The sequence below is a fragment of the Cyprinus carpio genome, chromosome A17 (assembly GCF_018340385.1).
Source record: "Cyprinus carpio isolate SPL01 chromosome A17, ASM1834038v1, whole genome shotgun sequence".
Lineage (NCBI taxonomy): Eukaryota > Metazoa > Chordata > Actinopteri > Cypriniformes > Cyprinidae > Cyprinus > Cyprinus carpio.
The window spans coordinates 14,784,530-14,798,113 of record NC_056588.1 but is presented as its reverse complement, the minus strand read 5'-3'; the positions used below and the strand labels follow the sequence as shown (position 1 = coordinate 14,798,113).

The window sequence follows — 13,584 nt, the reverse complement described above, 5'->3', positions numbered from 1 at the left end:
AATGTAGCTGTAATATATAATCTCATTTTTATTGGCGTTTGTTTTATAATTATTATTTTTGTTGAGGTTATCACTGCCAATGTTCTGCATGCGTCTTGATTTTTAATAGAAGACTTTGCAGGGGATAATTTCTAACCAGCCAGATTAGAAATGTAACATCACATTAAGTGAATTTTAACGTACTTGTACCACCTGTATTTTTTATGTTAAAAGATAGATGTTGTTGTGTAATAGCAAACCTTAAATAAATTGTTTTTGACTATAATCCTGATATGAAAGACTTAAATGAACTTCAGAAATGCAGAATGATTTTTGAGCAGATGTTTTTTTATTTGTCATAAACATACTGCACAGGGAACACTGTAACAAAACTCACCTGCCCCCCTAAACAAAATAGTGTCACAAGGTTAAGTTTGTCTGATAATGAAACACTTTCAGTGGTGTGCAAGTAGAGAAAATGACAACCCAGGGTCTTAAAACCAATACAACATATCCAAGAAATGCATCCATATATACGTGAAAGAATTAATAAGTCCACCCTTGATTGATCACTACAGTCAAAGCGATTAATATCATTCTATTGTACAATAAATGCACTAGTGTTGTGCATCATTCACTTTGTATCACTGTATATTCATTCTACATAACACACTTCAATGCATGTGCTGCATCTACTATACGCTTTAGTTTGATGGTGCTTTGAGAATCAGTCAGTTGCGCAACGTCAATTGTTTGACTAGTGTTTGCAGGGCCTAGACATTGAACAAAATGTTGCTCACAACTAACCTTGATTATATGAAGTCTTATATGAAGTCTTATATGAAGTGCGCAGAAATAAACACTTGATTTTGATAGATTCCAGCATGCAAACCCAGCCAAAGAAACTGGACAAGCTTAACTGATTTTGTTCCTCATTATCTTAAAAACTTTGATTGAAAGGTCTATGCTTAAGTGATTGAAATTCATTTTATAGGCACATATAAATTGTGCCCTCATATGAATTTCTTTACAAACTACATTTTGTCTTCAACTTTTTTTTTATTGGACTGTGGGGAAGAGTAACTGTATAATGCATTATGACGACAGACATATATTCATGGTGCATTGATTAAAACCATGATCAGGGTGAAATGCTTTTACAGCCTAACACTGTAAAGTAATGGACTTTGTCACTGGTAGCCTCCCTATAATGCACTGCAGAAGGTTTAGAAATGTCTATCAGCATGCTGTTGCTGTCACTCGGACAGTGAGAAGTTCGCAGTAAGAAGGTCACTCCCTGGCCAATGAGGAAAGGGTTTGCAGCAGGTTGTCCAGGCCCCACAAGTATCCGTCTTCCCGGTTGCCCTCCTCCCAGGCTCTGTAGTGATCCAGGTTCTGACCGTCTGGGAGAGGTGTGGTCTTACCAAAATCAATGAGCCAGACTTCAGCTCTCTCTGTGTGATCGTGAATGAAGAGAAGCGAACTCCCAATTACCTTAAAGACATGAAATATTTTTGAGGTGGGCTGTATCATATGGGGGGGGGGGGATTGAAAAGTGCCAATTCAAACATTTGGGGTCAGTAAGATTTTTTATGTTTTTGATAGTAGTCCCTTATGCTCAGCAAGTCGGCATTTATTTGATCAAAAATACAGTAAAAATTGTACTAATGTGAAATATTATTAAAATTTACAATAACTGTTTTCTATTTTAATATATTTTAAAATATAATTTATTCCTCTAATGGCAAAGCTGAATTTTTAGTGTCATTACTAGTCTTCGGTGTCACATGACTCTTCACAAATCATTCTAACATACTGATTTTGTGCTCTCAAGAAACATTTCTTATTATTATCAATGTTGAAAACAGTTTTTTGCATAAACCATGACATTTTTCCCCCAAGATTCTTTAAAGAATAGAAAGTTCCAACAAACTTTTATGAAACATTAAAACAGTAAATGTATTTACTGACTTACATTTAATGTGTCCTTGCTGAATAACAGTATTCATTTATTTCCTTAAATCTTACTAACCCCAAATACTGCAGTACAGTACAGTCCAACCTTAATAATATGGCGCATAATGAATAAAATAAAAAATATATTCTTAGACATTAAGTAGCTAGATATTAATTCGAAAATTGTTAATAACTCAATTATAACTTTTGTATGTTAACTACTTAGATATTAATTGGAAGTGTATTGCAATACAGTACAGCATTAATATATAATATAGTAGAATATATAGTATAGACATTCATTTGATATTAATTGTAAAATGTTAATATTGCACAACTGAGAAAGAATCAAGGCAAAACGTATCACTAAAAAATATATATATATTTTACCTCGTGTTTCTTGAAGAACTCTGAGGCTTTCAGTGCCTGTTTAATATCTTCAAGCCTTGTAATATAGGAGTTCTGTTGGGTAGGCGAAGGAGAAGAGCACAGCATGAATCAGTAATTCAACTAAAATTATGCTGGGTAATAAGTTATTTTTCAGTATTCACTGGAGTGAGGCTCCAATTACACAAGCACACCTTATAAGTGCAGTTAATTTGTTTCTGTTTTTTTCTTTTGAGGCATTATATATTCCTGTGCTTGCCTGTTTTAAAATAAATATATCCTTTAAATATAATGACTTTAAACCATATAGACCCCTTACTGAACAGATGAGCTTTTATGATACTGTTTTAACTGCCTTATGGGAGCAATGATATCTGGCCTTTTTACTTCAGACATATATATCCTGGATACAGAGTGCTTAAGGTGTTCATTAAGCCACAAAGAGAATATCGTTCCATTGAAGTGTAGATGTGCATGCATTATATCACAGAACAGGTTGGTCTAGTTCTCAAGAACTCACTCACAGTTATGTTTTTATTGCCTTTGATGAAATCCTTAAAGACCTGAATGACATCTTCCTTTGACCGGGTCTTTTTAAAGTCTGTGTTGCAGGTTTCCCCCCTCTGAAATAAGAAAACAATGTAGTGTATTGAATGTAAAAGGAAAACAAGTCAGATGAAGAGCTGTTACTGACAAAAATAGCAGGTTGATGATAATACAGTGTTAAAAAAAGAAAGCTGTCACTGGGGCAGTATATACCTTTTCAAAAGGTACACTTTTGTACCTATTATGTACTAATATGTACATTTAGGTAGTAATATCTACTTTTAAGATACCAATATAGACCCTTTAGGTACAAATGTGTACATTAATTCTTGTAAACTTAAAAGTGTTTAAAATGATTTGTAAATGATCTGAAACTGATTTGTATTAGTGCCTAAAATAATAAATAAATAAAAATGATAATTATTACATTATTTTATATTTTAAACAGTTTTGTGTTATAGGACATTTATTAATTTTTTTTTTCAATTATTACTAAAATTATAGAATAATAATTAGTAATAATTGTATTTATTTATGTATTTAATAGTTTAATATGAAGTTGTATTATTATTCATTATTATAAATAATAATATAGAATATGAATAATTAATATTATAAGTTAATAGTAATTAATTAATATTATAAGTACAAGATTCAAAGTCCTGTTTTTGAGCTGAACTCCAATTCTGCTTGCTGTGAACAAGCAGGCTGTGATTTTTAGGCACTGTGGCTACCTTGATACCCTCAATGCGGAAGCCCAGAGTGTTAGTAGAGCTGAGACTTTCTCTCCACTGCATATAACGTGGTTTGGTAACAGCCTTCTGTTTCTTCTCCTCCACTGTAGGAGCCTCTCCGTCCACCTCCAGCATCTTATTATACAAGTCTTCACGCAGCTTTGGCTTCACCCTGGCCCGCACCAACTCGTCCTCCAGATATGTCCTGAAAAAAAAGAAAGAAAGAAGTAGATTTTTAAATAGTTTAATGGAAAGGTCAAATAATCATGCCAGTCATCTGCACTTTTTATTTTTTGCACGCTTGAACTTTACTTGACTTCCTGTTTGAGAAGAGGAAGTCACCAAGGGACTCCTTGCACAAAATCTCTCTCAGTGTGTAAAAAGAATGCGCAAAGTGTGTGTGTGTGTGAGAAGGAAGCCCTCAGGGACGCCCCGTGTCTGCCTCGCTAAGTGTGCATTTAAGTTTTGACTGCATGTGCACAGGAAGTGGTTATTATTGTTGTGTGAGGGCCTCTCTCTCTCCTCGTGAGCTCCACCCATCGCCCTGACAGGATGCAGGCCAACAACCAGAACAGGTGTTTCGGCAGGCAGAGTAAACCTGCCATGCACAATATATTAGCATGACTATATAAAGGAAAGAATTACACATTAGCAAAACAAGTAATATTTTCTGTGTTATATTTAATAACAATGATTTTAATAAAATGATTACTATATTTAAAAAATAACATATTAATATATTTAATAGTTAATATATTTAAATATTTGCACACCTCTTTCTATTTCAGATAAATGCTGTGAACGCTGTGACAAAATGTATCATGGTTTGCACAATATTAAGCTGCACAATTGTTTTCAGAAATGTTTCTTAAACACCAAATCAGCATATTAGAATGATTTCTGAAGGATCATGTGACACTGAAGACTGGAGTAATGATGCTGAAAATTCAGCTTTGCATCACAGGAATACATTTTTAAATATATTAAGCTAGAAAACAGGTAAAAAGCCATTTTAAACTGTAACAATATATATTACTATTTCAACATTTTACTGTATTTTTGAAAGAAAAAAATACAGCCTTGGTGACCATAAGAGACCTTAAAATGCTTAAAATCTTACCAACCCTACAGTATTGTATATCATTCGTTTTATTAATTAACATGAATATTATTTTTTAAATCTCAGGTAGTTTTCGCATAAAAATTTAATGAATGATTCAAACTTGTTTTGATTGATCATACAGAAAGAGTAAAACTCGTGAAGCTCTAAATGTGTTTTTTCCACATGCATTCCCTGTATCTCTTGTAAACATTATAATATACAAATACATCATAAAAAATAAAGTAGGGGAAAATTAACAAATGACACTCAAAATATAAAGTAAATTCCTTTCTTTGGCAATAAATAAACAGAGAAACAAAACAATTACTCTACCTCACTCCCATCTTGCAGTCCATGACGTTGGGCAAATCAAATTTGGCCAAAAGGTCTTTCATTTTGAGAAAAAGCTCTCCGTCTCTCTCGACCACTCCATAGTAGCTGGGCACGAAGGAATGTAAAGCATCCTCTTTCAGCCTCTCGAAACACAGCTTCTCATTCTCTGAGAACTTCTTCAGGATGGAGCCCTCATCCCCTGCTTTAAAGCTGCCTGGGCAGAAACACAAACACAGACTAAGGATGACTGGAGTCACTGGAGCACATATCATCAACACAGATCTTATTCAGGATCATCTGTTAGTGAATATGAACATTGCATGATGACTGTGCACACATTCATGGTGTAAATATTTTATGTTTGATATCTGCATGTGTTTAGCGACGCCTCAGATGTGTTGATGAATATGAGTTTATACGTACACTGTCATGGTTTTTGGCATGTGAATATGCATGAGTCCAGTGTCATCACATAACACCACTCATAACCGCTTCCCTAAAGTGGAATCAAATGACTGTACTTCCTCATGTCTTTTACAAAAAAAAAAAAATTGCTGTTTACAATACAACAGCCAGAGGACAATGACGTTTTTACCAAGGAAGCAATCAGTCTGCAAATAAATTTGATGGAGACGATTATTGATAGTACAGAAATAAATAATGTCCAAAAAGAAGTTAATAACTACAAATAAAAGCAAAGCTACATAAAATATGCTTTTTACCCTATTTGTGACTTTTAATTTACATACAAAATAACTGCTTTCAAGAATAATAATTACAGAGTAAAAAGCATATTCAAGTCTGATTTGGTTTTAATAATCGCTTTTTAAAACAATTAACCAAAATAACAGTGTAAAAACAATATTCATGTCTGAAGGTTGAGGTTAACAATAGAACAGTTATCATAAAATTTTGTTTAAAAAGTTATAATATAAATATTCAATTATTGGTTGCATGTTGATAGCCGCTGTCCTATATGCATTTACCCCGGAAACTGTGCAAACTGTGTAAATATGGAACTGAAACATGAATTTACATCGGACTAAAATGTGCAGCATAATACCTTTATGGCCTGCTAACTGAACCCAGGACAGTCGTCTTCGCTGTGAGGTCACTAATGGGCAACTGACAATAGTCTTCAGCTTCCACCAGGCATTGCTTTGCTGGAACACATTAAAACAATCATGCATGATTATGGAATAAGTGCATTAAATATTAAAAATACTCTGCTGTAAATAAAACTCAACCATTGAACATCTGACATTAAGTCTGAGATAAAAGAAGTGTGACCAGTGACCAAAGCCAGCTGACAGTGTTTTTTTCAACACTGCACAATGTTCCTCAAGTGTGTGAGACGAGTCATACACACATGATCTGAGTTGGAGCTGTGAAGCTCTGTAATCTTGCACTTCAGCCTATAACATAGACGTATGGTTTGCTGACCATTTCAAATAAGCATTCAGAAAACATGTCCGTTCATTTGAGGAGTAACACTTGCATAGCACACGATTTCTTGAAGTCAACGTGACGTTACAACACTGTGACATACTTTCAACTGAACCAGGAGATCCAATTGTATCCTCTTCCAAATAGAGTTAATTCTGATTTTATTTTGATTTTGCAGTCATGATATTACAGATGTAGAGACAGATCGTATTTTCTATATTGTGACATAAATCAGACTAAAAAATGCAGGGCAGGACGTGGCTCTATCTATCGCTTGTTGACTGGATAGAGGCAGATCTAAATAACACCTTCTAGTCATGATTGTAAAAGTAGTTTTACCGGAAGAGTCATGACATTCTGATTGAAAATTATGAGGTCAAAAAAAAAGAAAAGAAAAAGACATACATGGATGATTTGTTCACAATAATATCAATAACACAGGGCTGCTCGATTTTATATATATATATATATATATATACACACACACACACACACACACACACACACACACACACACACTGCCGTTCAAAGCTTTGGGGTCAGTAAGATTTTTCATTGGTCTTTTTTATGTATGTTTATTATGCTCATCAAGACTGCCTTTATTTGATCAAAAATACAGAAAAAAACAGTAATATTGTGAAACATTATTGCCATTTAAAACAAGCTTTCTATCTTAATTTCTAATTTAATATACTTTAAAATATAACTAATTCATGTGATGTAAAGCTGAAACAGTTATGCTGATTAATATATATATATATATTTGATTCTTTGATGAATAAAAATTTAAAAAGAACAGCATTTAATTCAAATTTATTTTTTCTGGAACAATATAGACTTCCGTTCAAAGGTTTTATTTGTTTTATTTTTTGAAAGAAATTAATAGGCTACTTCTGTTGTAAAAAAATAAAAATAACAAAAAAGACAAATAAATAAATAAATAAAAATAAAAAAAAAAACTAATTTACACAAAAAAATGTAATTATTTAAGTTTAATTAAAATGCAATTATTTTTCCCTAAACTGTAAAAATAAAATGTAAGAAAAAAAAACCCTTCAGGAAAAGGGTGCAGGCGTTGAAATGTTAAGGGTGTAGCTGAAGTGCAGTGTTTGTTCTTCCACTTGATATGGAAAGAAACATGTTTGTTACTTTCTGCCTCTGCTGATGAAGCAGATGAGTGAAGTTTGCCAACATATGTCGAATTGACCCTCAGGTACAAAAGCTGAATGGAAAACAATACAATACTTTACAATACAGCGTGCATCAATTATTACTAAGCATTTAAAATAGATGCGGTACATAAAACTTTGCTTTGGGGGTTGGACAAGATCCAGAGAGTACATCATATTTAAAGTCATGCAGACTGCGTACGGCCCTGTATAAATACAGAGAAAAGCCATAAACCAAAGGGTATGCCCTGCACTTTGTGAAGCTGTTCACACATTTTTAACACACCCATAACTAAATATTGAACTGGACAGTCATGCAGACAATTCAAACATTATGGTGCCAACTCTCAAACAACTACCAATCACGTTTTATGAAAATGTGACATGTTTCTAAGAAAATATGAAAAGCTTTACCTTCAATAAACATATCTACTGAATCACAAAAAACACTGTTTTGTCTCTTCGCTATAAAAAATTACATTTCAGCAGTAATTAGAAATTTTTACACAATTATAATAATTTATTATTAAAAACGAGGCATTTATGACTTGAAATTACATAAAAATCAAAGTGAAAATATAAAGCTAAAAGCTGAACATGACATCTTTGGTATCTTTTTACATGCCAATCCTTTTTTGAGGTGAAATGTGCTGCAGAAAAAAAGCAAGAAAAAAAGAATAATAAAAAGAATATTTTCAAATGTGAGTATTAAAATAGGTATCGTAATCACAAGAGTTTATAAAACTGACCTGAGCTGCTCTACCATCGAACTGCGGGTGGAAACTTGTTTGTGACACTGTGGCTTCTGCTTAAATGTCAAATGGCAATGAGTTTATGTTTTGATACAGGCTGATAAAATGAAGTGTTTGTCACTGTATGTGTTTTCCTTTTTCAGAATAGGTGTCTGCAACATCTCTGTGTAAACATTCAATTTATAAGCTTTAAATGGCTTTTTATAGTGTCATTGAGCTTGACTTTTATTGGGCCAAAGAAGATGAACATTGATCGGTTCATTCAGTGCAAGATGTGTAACTTTCCGAAAAAGAAAGAAAAGATACTACGCAGACACGGCTTCGAGATTTACAGAGGCAAAGTGTTTAAAGTACAATGACAGCGAAGGCCTTCTATGGCTGCGAATGAGCTTGAGGACCACCAAACATAAGCCATCCATTCAGAATAATCACATGGCAGAAGTGAGAAACAAAACAGAGATGATTGGTGAGATTTATTTATTAAGCACTGTGTTAAAAAATACTACTTCTACATTTTTATTTGCTCTTCTTTTTAAGACTTTCATAGTCCTTTAATTTACATTCACACTTACGTTCATGCATTTGGCAGATGCTTCAATCCAAATTGAGTTTTAATGTTTTCAAAGTAACTTTTCCATCCACTGACTGCAATATTTTCAAAAATAAAAAATTGCAAAGGTCATCACTTTCACCTCTATTTCAGAAATGATCAGCATGTATGAAAAAAGGCTTTAGCACATAGCGGTTAAGCCTGTTGAGCTTGTTATTTTAACACTTTTAAGTGCTGCCAGCTTATTAAAGCTGCACGCCTGTGATATTTGCCCAACTCAAACTACATTGAAGACACTTAATGCAAACAAAAATAAACAATTCCGGTAAAAACTCTGAGCAGCCTACTTTGTAAACAATGATGCAATGGATGGATGGATATTTCCGTTACATTTTTTAGCTATTTACTACTGCAAATATTTAATCAGAAAGAACACAGAAGAGCCACATGATACAATCTTGCCGCAAATACCATGTGTTGTTCTGAATTGGCATGCAGTGAACAGACATGCTTTCACAATTAGGAGCAAGTACAGACAAACAACACCCACACAAACGTACCATAATCATGGCCTTGCACGAGCTCTTTACAGCTAACGATTGAACACAAAGCTGTTATTGAATATGAAGATTTTAATCAAAAGTTTTCTAATGCCTCCGTTATAAGTATAAAAAATTAAATTCCTCAAGATACAATGACTGGTATCAGAAGCCTCACTGGCAACTCAAGAACAGATAAAAAAGATTTCATAACTTTCAACAAGACAGTTCCTCATTACTAGCTTCATGTTCTCATGATGGGTTTCAGATTGTCTGCTTTTATTTTAAAAGGGTCATATGACGTTGCTAAAAAGAACATTATTTTGTGTATTTGGTGTAATGCAATGTATCTGGTTTAAGGTTAAAAAACACATTATTTTCCATATAATGTACATTATTGTTTCTCCTCTATGCCCCGCCTTCTGAAACACGATTTTTACAAAGCTCATTGTTCTGAAAAAGCGAGGTGTATGCTGATTGGCCAGCTATCCAGTGCGTTGTGATTGGCTGAATGCCTCAAGCGTGTGACGGAAATGTTACACCCCTTAACATACTGTGATTCAGGACGAGACTCAGCTGCTCTGCTCGTGCACATCCCATCATCGAATCTCTTTTAGCAGTTCAGTCAATATACGGAGTAACTGAATAACTCGGGATATTCATTTATTTCGCGTCAGAGGGAGGGTCAGGCACGTTTACAAACTGAATAACTTAAGTAATTTGTGGATTAGTGCGTACTGGAGACGCGAACCGTTTCAAACAGTTAGTTCGATTTGGTGAACTGGTTCGACCGGTTTACTAAGAAGATCTGGTTAAATAGAACGATTTGTTCGCGATCCGGACATCACTAGACGAGACAAAAACAATAAAACCCATTACAAACGAGGCATTTGTTGCATCCAGTGGGGATATAATTACTGATTATAATGACTTATTCTGTGTTTTTACGCGTTGCGTTGCGTTGCGTATCGCGCTGCATAAACGAAACCATTTTCGCATTTATAATCAGAGGAACAACAAACAACAAGCCTACTCTACAGCTCAAAACTCGCGTTTGAATCATCATTGGCAAATTATTTAAATATAAAAAACGTACTTACAGGCTGTGAGTCAGAAGCGCCAGACTGTCCTTGTTAAGTTGGAATTGCCCTACTTTATAGAAACAGCCGTTGTGCCACAGACGCATTGTATGCTACTGGTTCAGGAAACAGTCCTCATCCTTCATAAAATGCGCTGCACACATCTGAATATTTGAGTTGAACTGTTCCGGAACAGTGTTGTAAATACTTAACCACTGATTTCTAGTTGTGTCCTCTTTAGTAAGGCCAAACAAAGTAGTTTCGCTTTCACAATGTGTTTCCACAACATGGAAGCGGCGGCAACAGAGAGAATCAAAGTCACGCCTTCTTTCTTTGCGTGAACATTTGGGCGGCGTAAAGCAAATCTTCCCACATAGTGACGTAAAGATGTGGGGGCGTGGTTGACTTAACTTTTATAAAGAATATCTATTTGGATTTAAGACTTTAGTCTGCAACTTTACAGATCTTCTTTATGCTTGTAACACTCCAAAGAGAAAGGAAACATTTAAATTGCATCATATGAGAAGAGGTCCCCTTTAATAAAGAGCCCATAGTTTACTTCAAGTCTCTCCAGAAGTCTATATATTTACTATATAATAAAGGAATCACAATAAAAATGTATGATTATTTCTTATATATCTTATAGTTGACACATATGTAAGCCTCAAAAACTATATCTCAGTAAGGTTTTGAGTCATTAGTCCACTTACACAAATATGTGTTGGTCTAGAAGTGGTTTTGTATGTGGGTTTTAAAGATCTATTTTAATTACCGTAGGTCAAAGCCCTAGTTTTGGTTGGAAAAAAAATTATATATATATATATATATATATATATATATATATATATATATATATATATATATATATATATATCCAAATGAAACTTACAAATTCACATAACAATATAAACATATAATATAAATAAATTATACAAAACATTTTTTTAAAATTGACCAATAAAATGTTTATATTTTTGGTGTTTCATTAAATCTGTTGTGTTTTTTAATTTGCTGAAAATCCCATTACAGGATGCTAAATGTCAGGTTCAAATGTGACAACTTGCCCCATATAGTTGGATAACATGACCCACTATTGCACCAGGTTATCACAAAAGATCAACATCTGTTTAATGAAAGGAATCGAGTTCATTAAACAGATGTTGATCTTTTGTGATAACCTGGTGCAATAGTGTAATAACGGTTAAAATATACAATAGCTTTTTGCAGCCAGAACTAGAAATTGAATGTTGACTCCATACTGAAAAATATTCGCACTTTTTACATAAGAGTAAAAAGTGCGACGACTAGCCCCTTTACAAACTACAACACCTACCTCTGTCTACCTAGTAGTTCGTGCCTTCTTTATAGATTATAGCACGTGAATGACTACATAACCTACCTCTCCAGAATCTACCGAGTCCCCCAAATGCTCGAGAGTCACGATGCCTTTGCTTTTGGTCTCGTTATCGCTGAGGATGTCATCCTCCGACTCGTCAAAGGCTGTGGAGGAGCCGTTGGAGGAGATGGAGGAGTTGGAGAGTTTGCGGCGCAGCCGTCCGTTCACCTCCTCCAGATCCTCCTCAGTGATCTCCCGTGAGTCCCCATCAGACGTGATGGTCACCTGCGGAACTAGGCACCCCCTCCCCGGGTTACCGTCGGAGAAAAAGCCTGCTTGCCCACTGTACTGTTCCGCCATCTGTGCTTGATCATCACAAATCTCTGTGGAAGAAAAGTTTTCTGCGCGTCCTCCTCCTCCTCCTCCTCCTCCTCTCCTTGATCCGTGGCAAACCGGAGACGAATGGGAGAACACCGCCTCTCTCAGCGACCTCCGCCTCTGTTTGGGCATCGAGGTGCCAGGAGGGCTCAGATTATCCCACCTCTGTCCGAGGGGCCACACGCTGCGATAGTGAGTGGGGGCCCCTAAAGTAAATCCAGCGTGTCAGAGGCTTTGTTTCCAGTAAGTTATGTAACAAACGATCTCCATCCAGATAACTTTGTTTGTCTTGGCGTGAGTCCGTGGACGCGCATTCACAGCCTGGGAGCCCCTGTAAACAGCGCTCGCGCTGCGTGAACACCACAGACTGTAGTGAACACACGTCTTCCGCGTTTTAAGCGTTTCCCCGCTCTTCCTGACTTTTAATTTGGCTTTTGCTTGGTAGCGCATTTCCTTATTTAGTGAAGTATACTTTCACTTTGTCCATCTGAACCTGCAGAGTGGACTTTAAATATCAAAACAGGCCTGGACTGCATGCTACAAATGTAGTAAAAGTAAAGATAATGTGAATTACTGTGATTTTGTTGGGATATCTATACAACAATGTTATAAAGCATCGTTTAGCATTACAAATGATTTTATAATTATTGTTTATCAGATTTATGTTAAATTACAATAGTAAATATGCACAAAAAAACAGAAACAGATTAAATACTATTTAATATCTAATTCAAGGATCAACGGGACCAGGAGTTCAAACCACAGAATTGAATAATCTTCACACAGGGACTCACACGTAACACAGGATGTAGACATAAACAATGCCAGACAACACTAACTGACAGGACTCAGGTTTTTAAACACAGGATGATGCTGGACTAAGGAGACACACCTGGGACCAAAGGAAATTAGACATATATGAAACACCTGGGATGAAATGATTAAATATGTGGAGCACAAAACAGACAAAACATGGAACAGAGTCTGACAAACTGTGGTCATACGAACACAAAACACATAACACACGGCACAAAAATAATGAAATACTAAATAAACCAAATAACAGATAATTTCAATGTACATTCTGGGAATGGCCATTTCACCTTAATTTATAATGCATGCACTTTTTATTTCTAAAAACACTGCAATTAACAATATTTTACCCTGATTTGTTAAATATAATATTGCGTTTCTCCGTAAATTAGAACGTAATTCTGCTTCTAAACAATTTATTTATATTAGAAAATATATAAAAAAAACTTTTAAGCTATTGTTTATTACATCTTTCCTGTTAATGA

At 34.8% G+C, this 13,584-nt stretch overlaps 1 protein-coding gene across 1 annotated transcript; it reads right to left on the bottom strand.

Annotated features, from left to right (window-relative positions):
- Nucleotides 1-306: 306 nt before the first annotated feature.
- On the bottom strand, nucleotides 307-12,690 carry LOC109089020 (inositol-trisphosphate 3-kinase A-like). The gene is made up of 7 exons (XM_042774636.1): nucleotides 11,972-12,690; nucleotides 6,101-6,200; nucleotides 5,038-5,251; nucleotides 3,603-3,807; nucleotides 2,847-2,945; nucleotides 2,326-2,397; nucleotides 307-1,473 (listed from the first exon to the last, which is right to left on the bottom strand). Exons 1-7 carry the CDS (start codon nucleotides 12,416-12,418, stop codon nucleotides 1,270-1,272), a joined length of 1,341 nt encoding a protein of 446 aa, XP_042630570.1. The 5' UTR covers nucleotides 12,419-12,690; the 3' UTR covers nucleotides 307-1,269.
- Nucleotides 12,691-13,584: the final 894 nt, after the last annotated feature.

What these genes read in the sequence shown, in the direction of transcription:
- LOC109089020 (XM_042774636.1), bottom strand. Translation starts at nt 12,418, where the DNA reads ATGCCCAAACAGAGGCGGAGGTCGCTGAGAGAGGCGGTGTTCTCCCAT. An exon ending in TCCGCATTGAGGGTATCAAG is followed by an intron (nt 2,946 to 3,602) that starts GTAGCCACAGTG and finishes TTCTTATTTCAG; the next exon opens with AGGGGGGAAACCTGCAACAC. An exon ending in AAGGCAATAAAAACATAACT is followed by an intron (nt 2,398 to 2,846) that starts GTGAGTGAGTTC and finishes CCTACCCAACAG; the next exon opens with AACTCCTATATTACAAGGCT.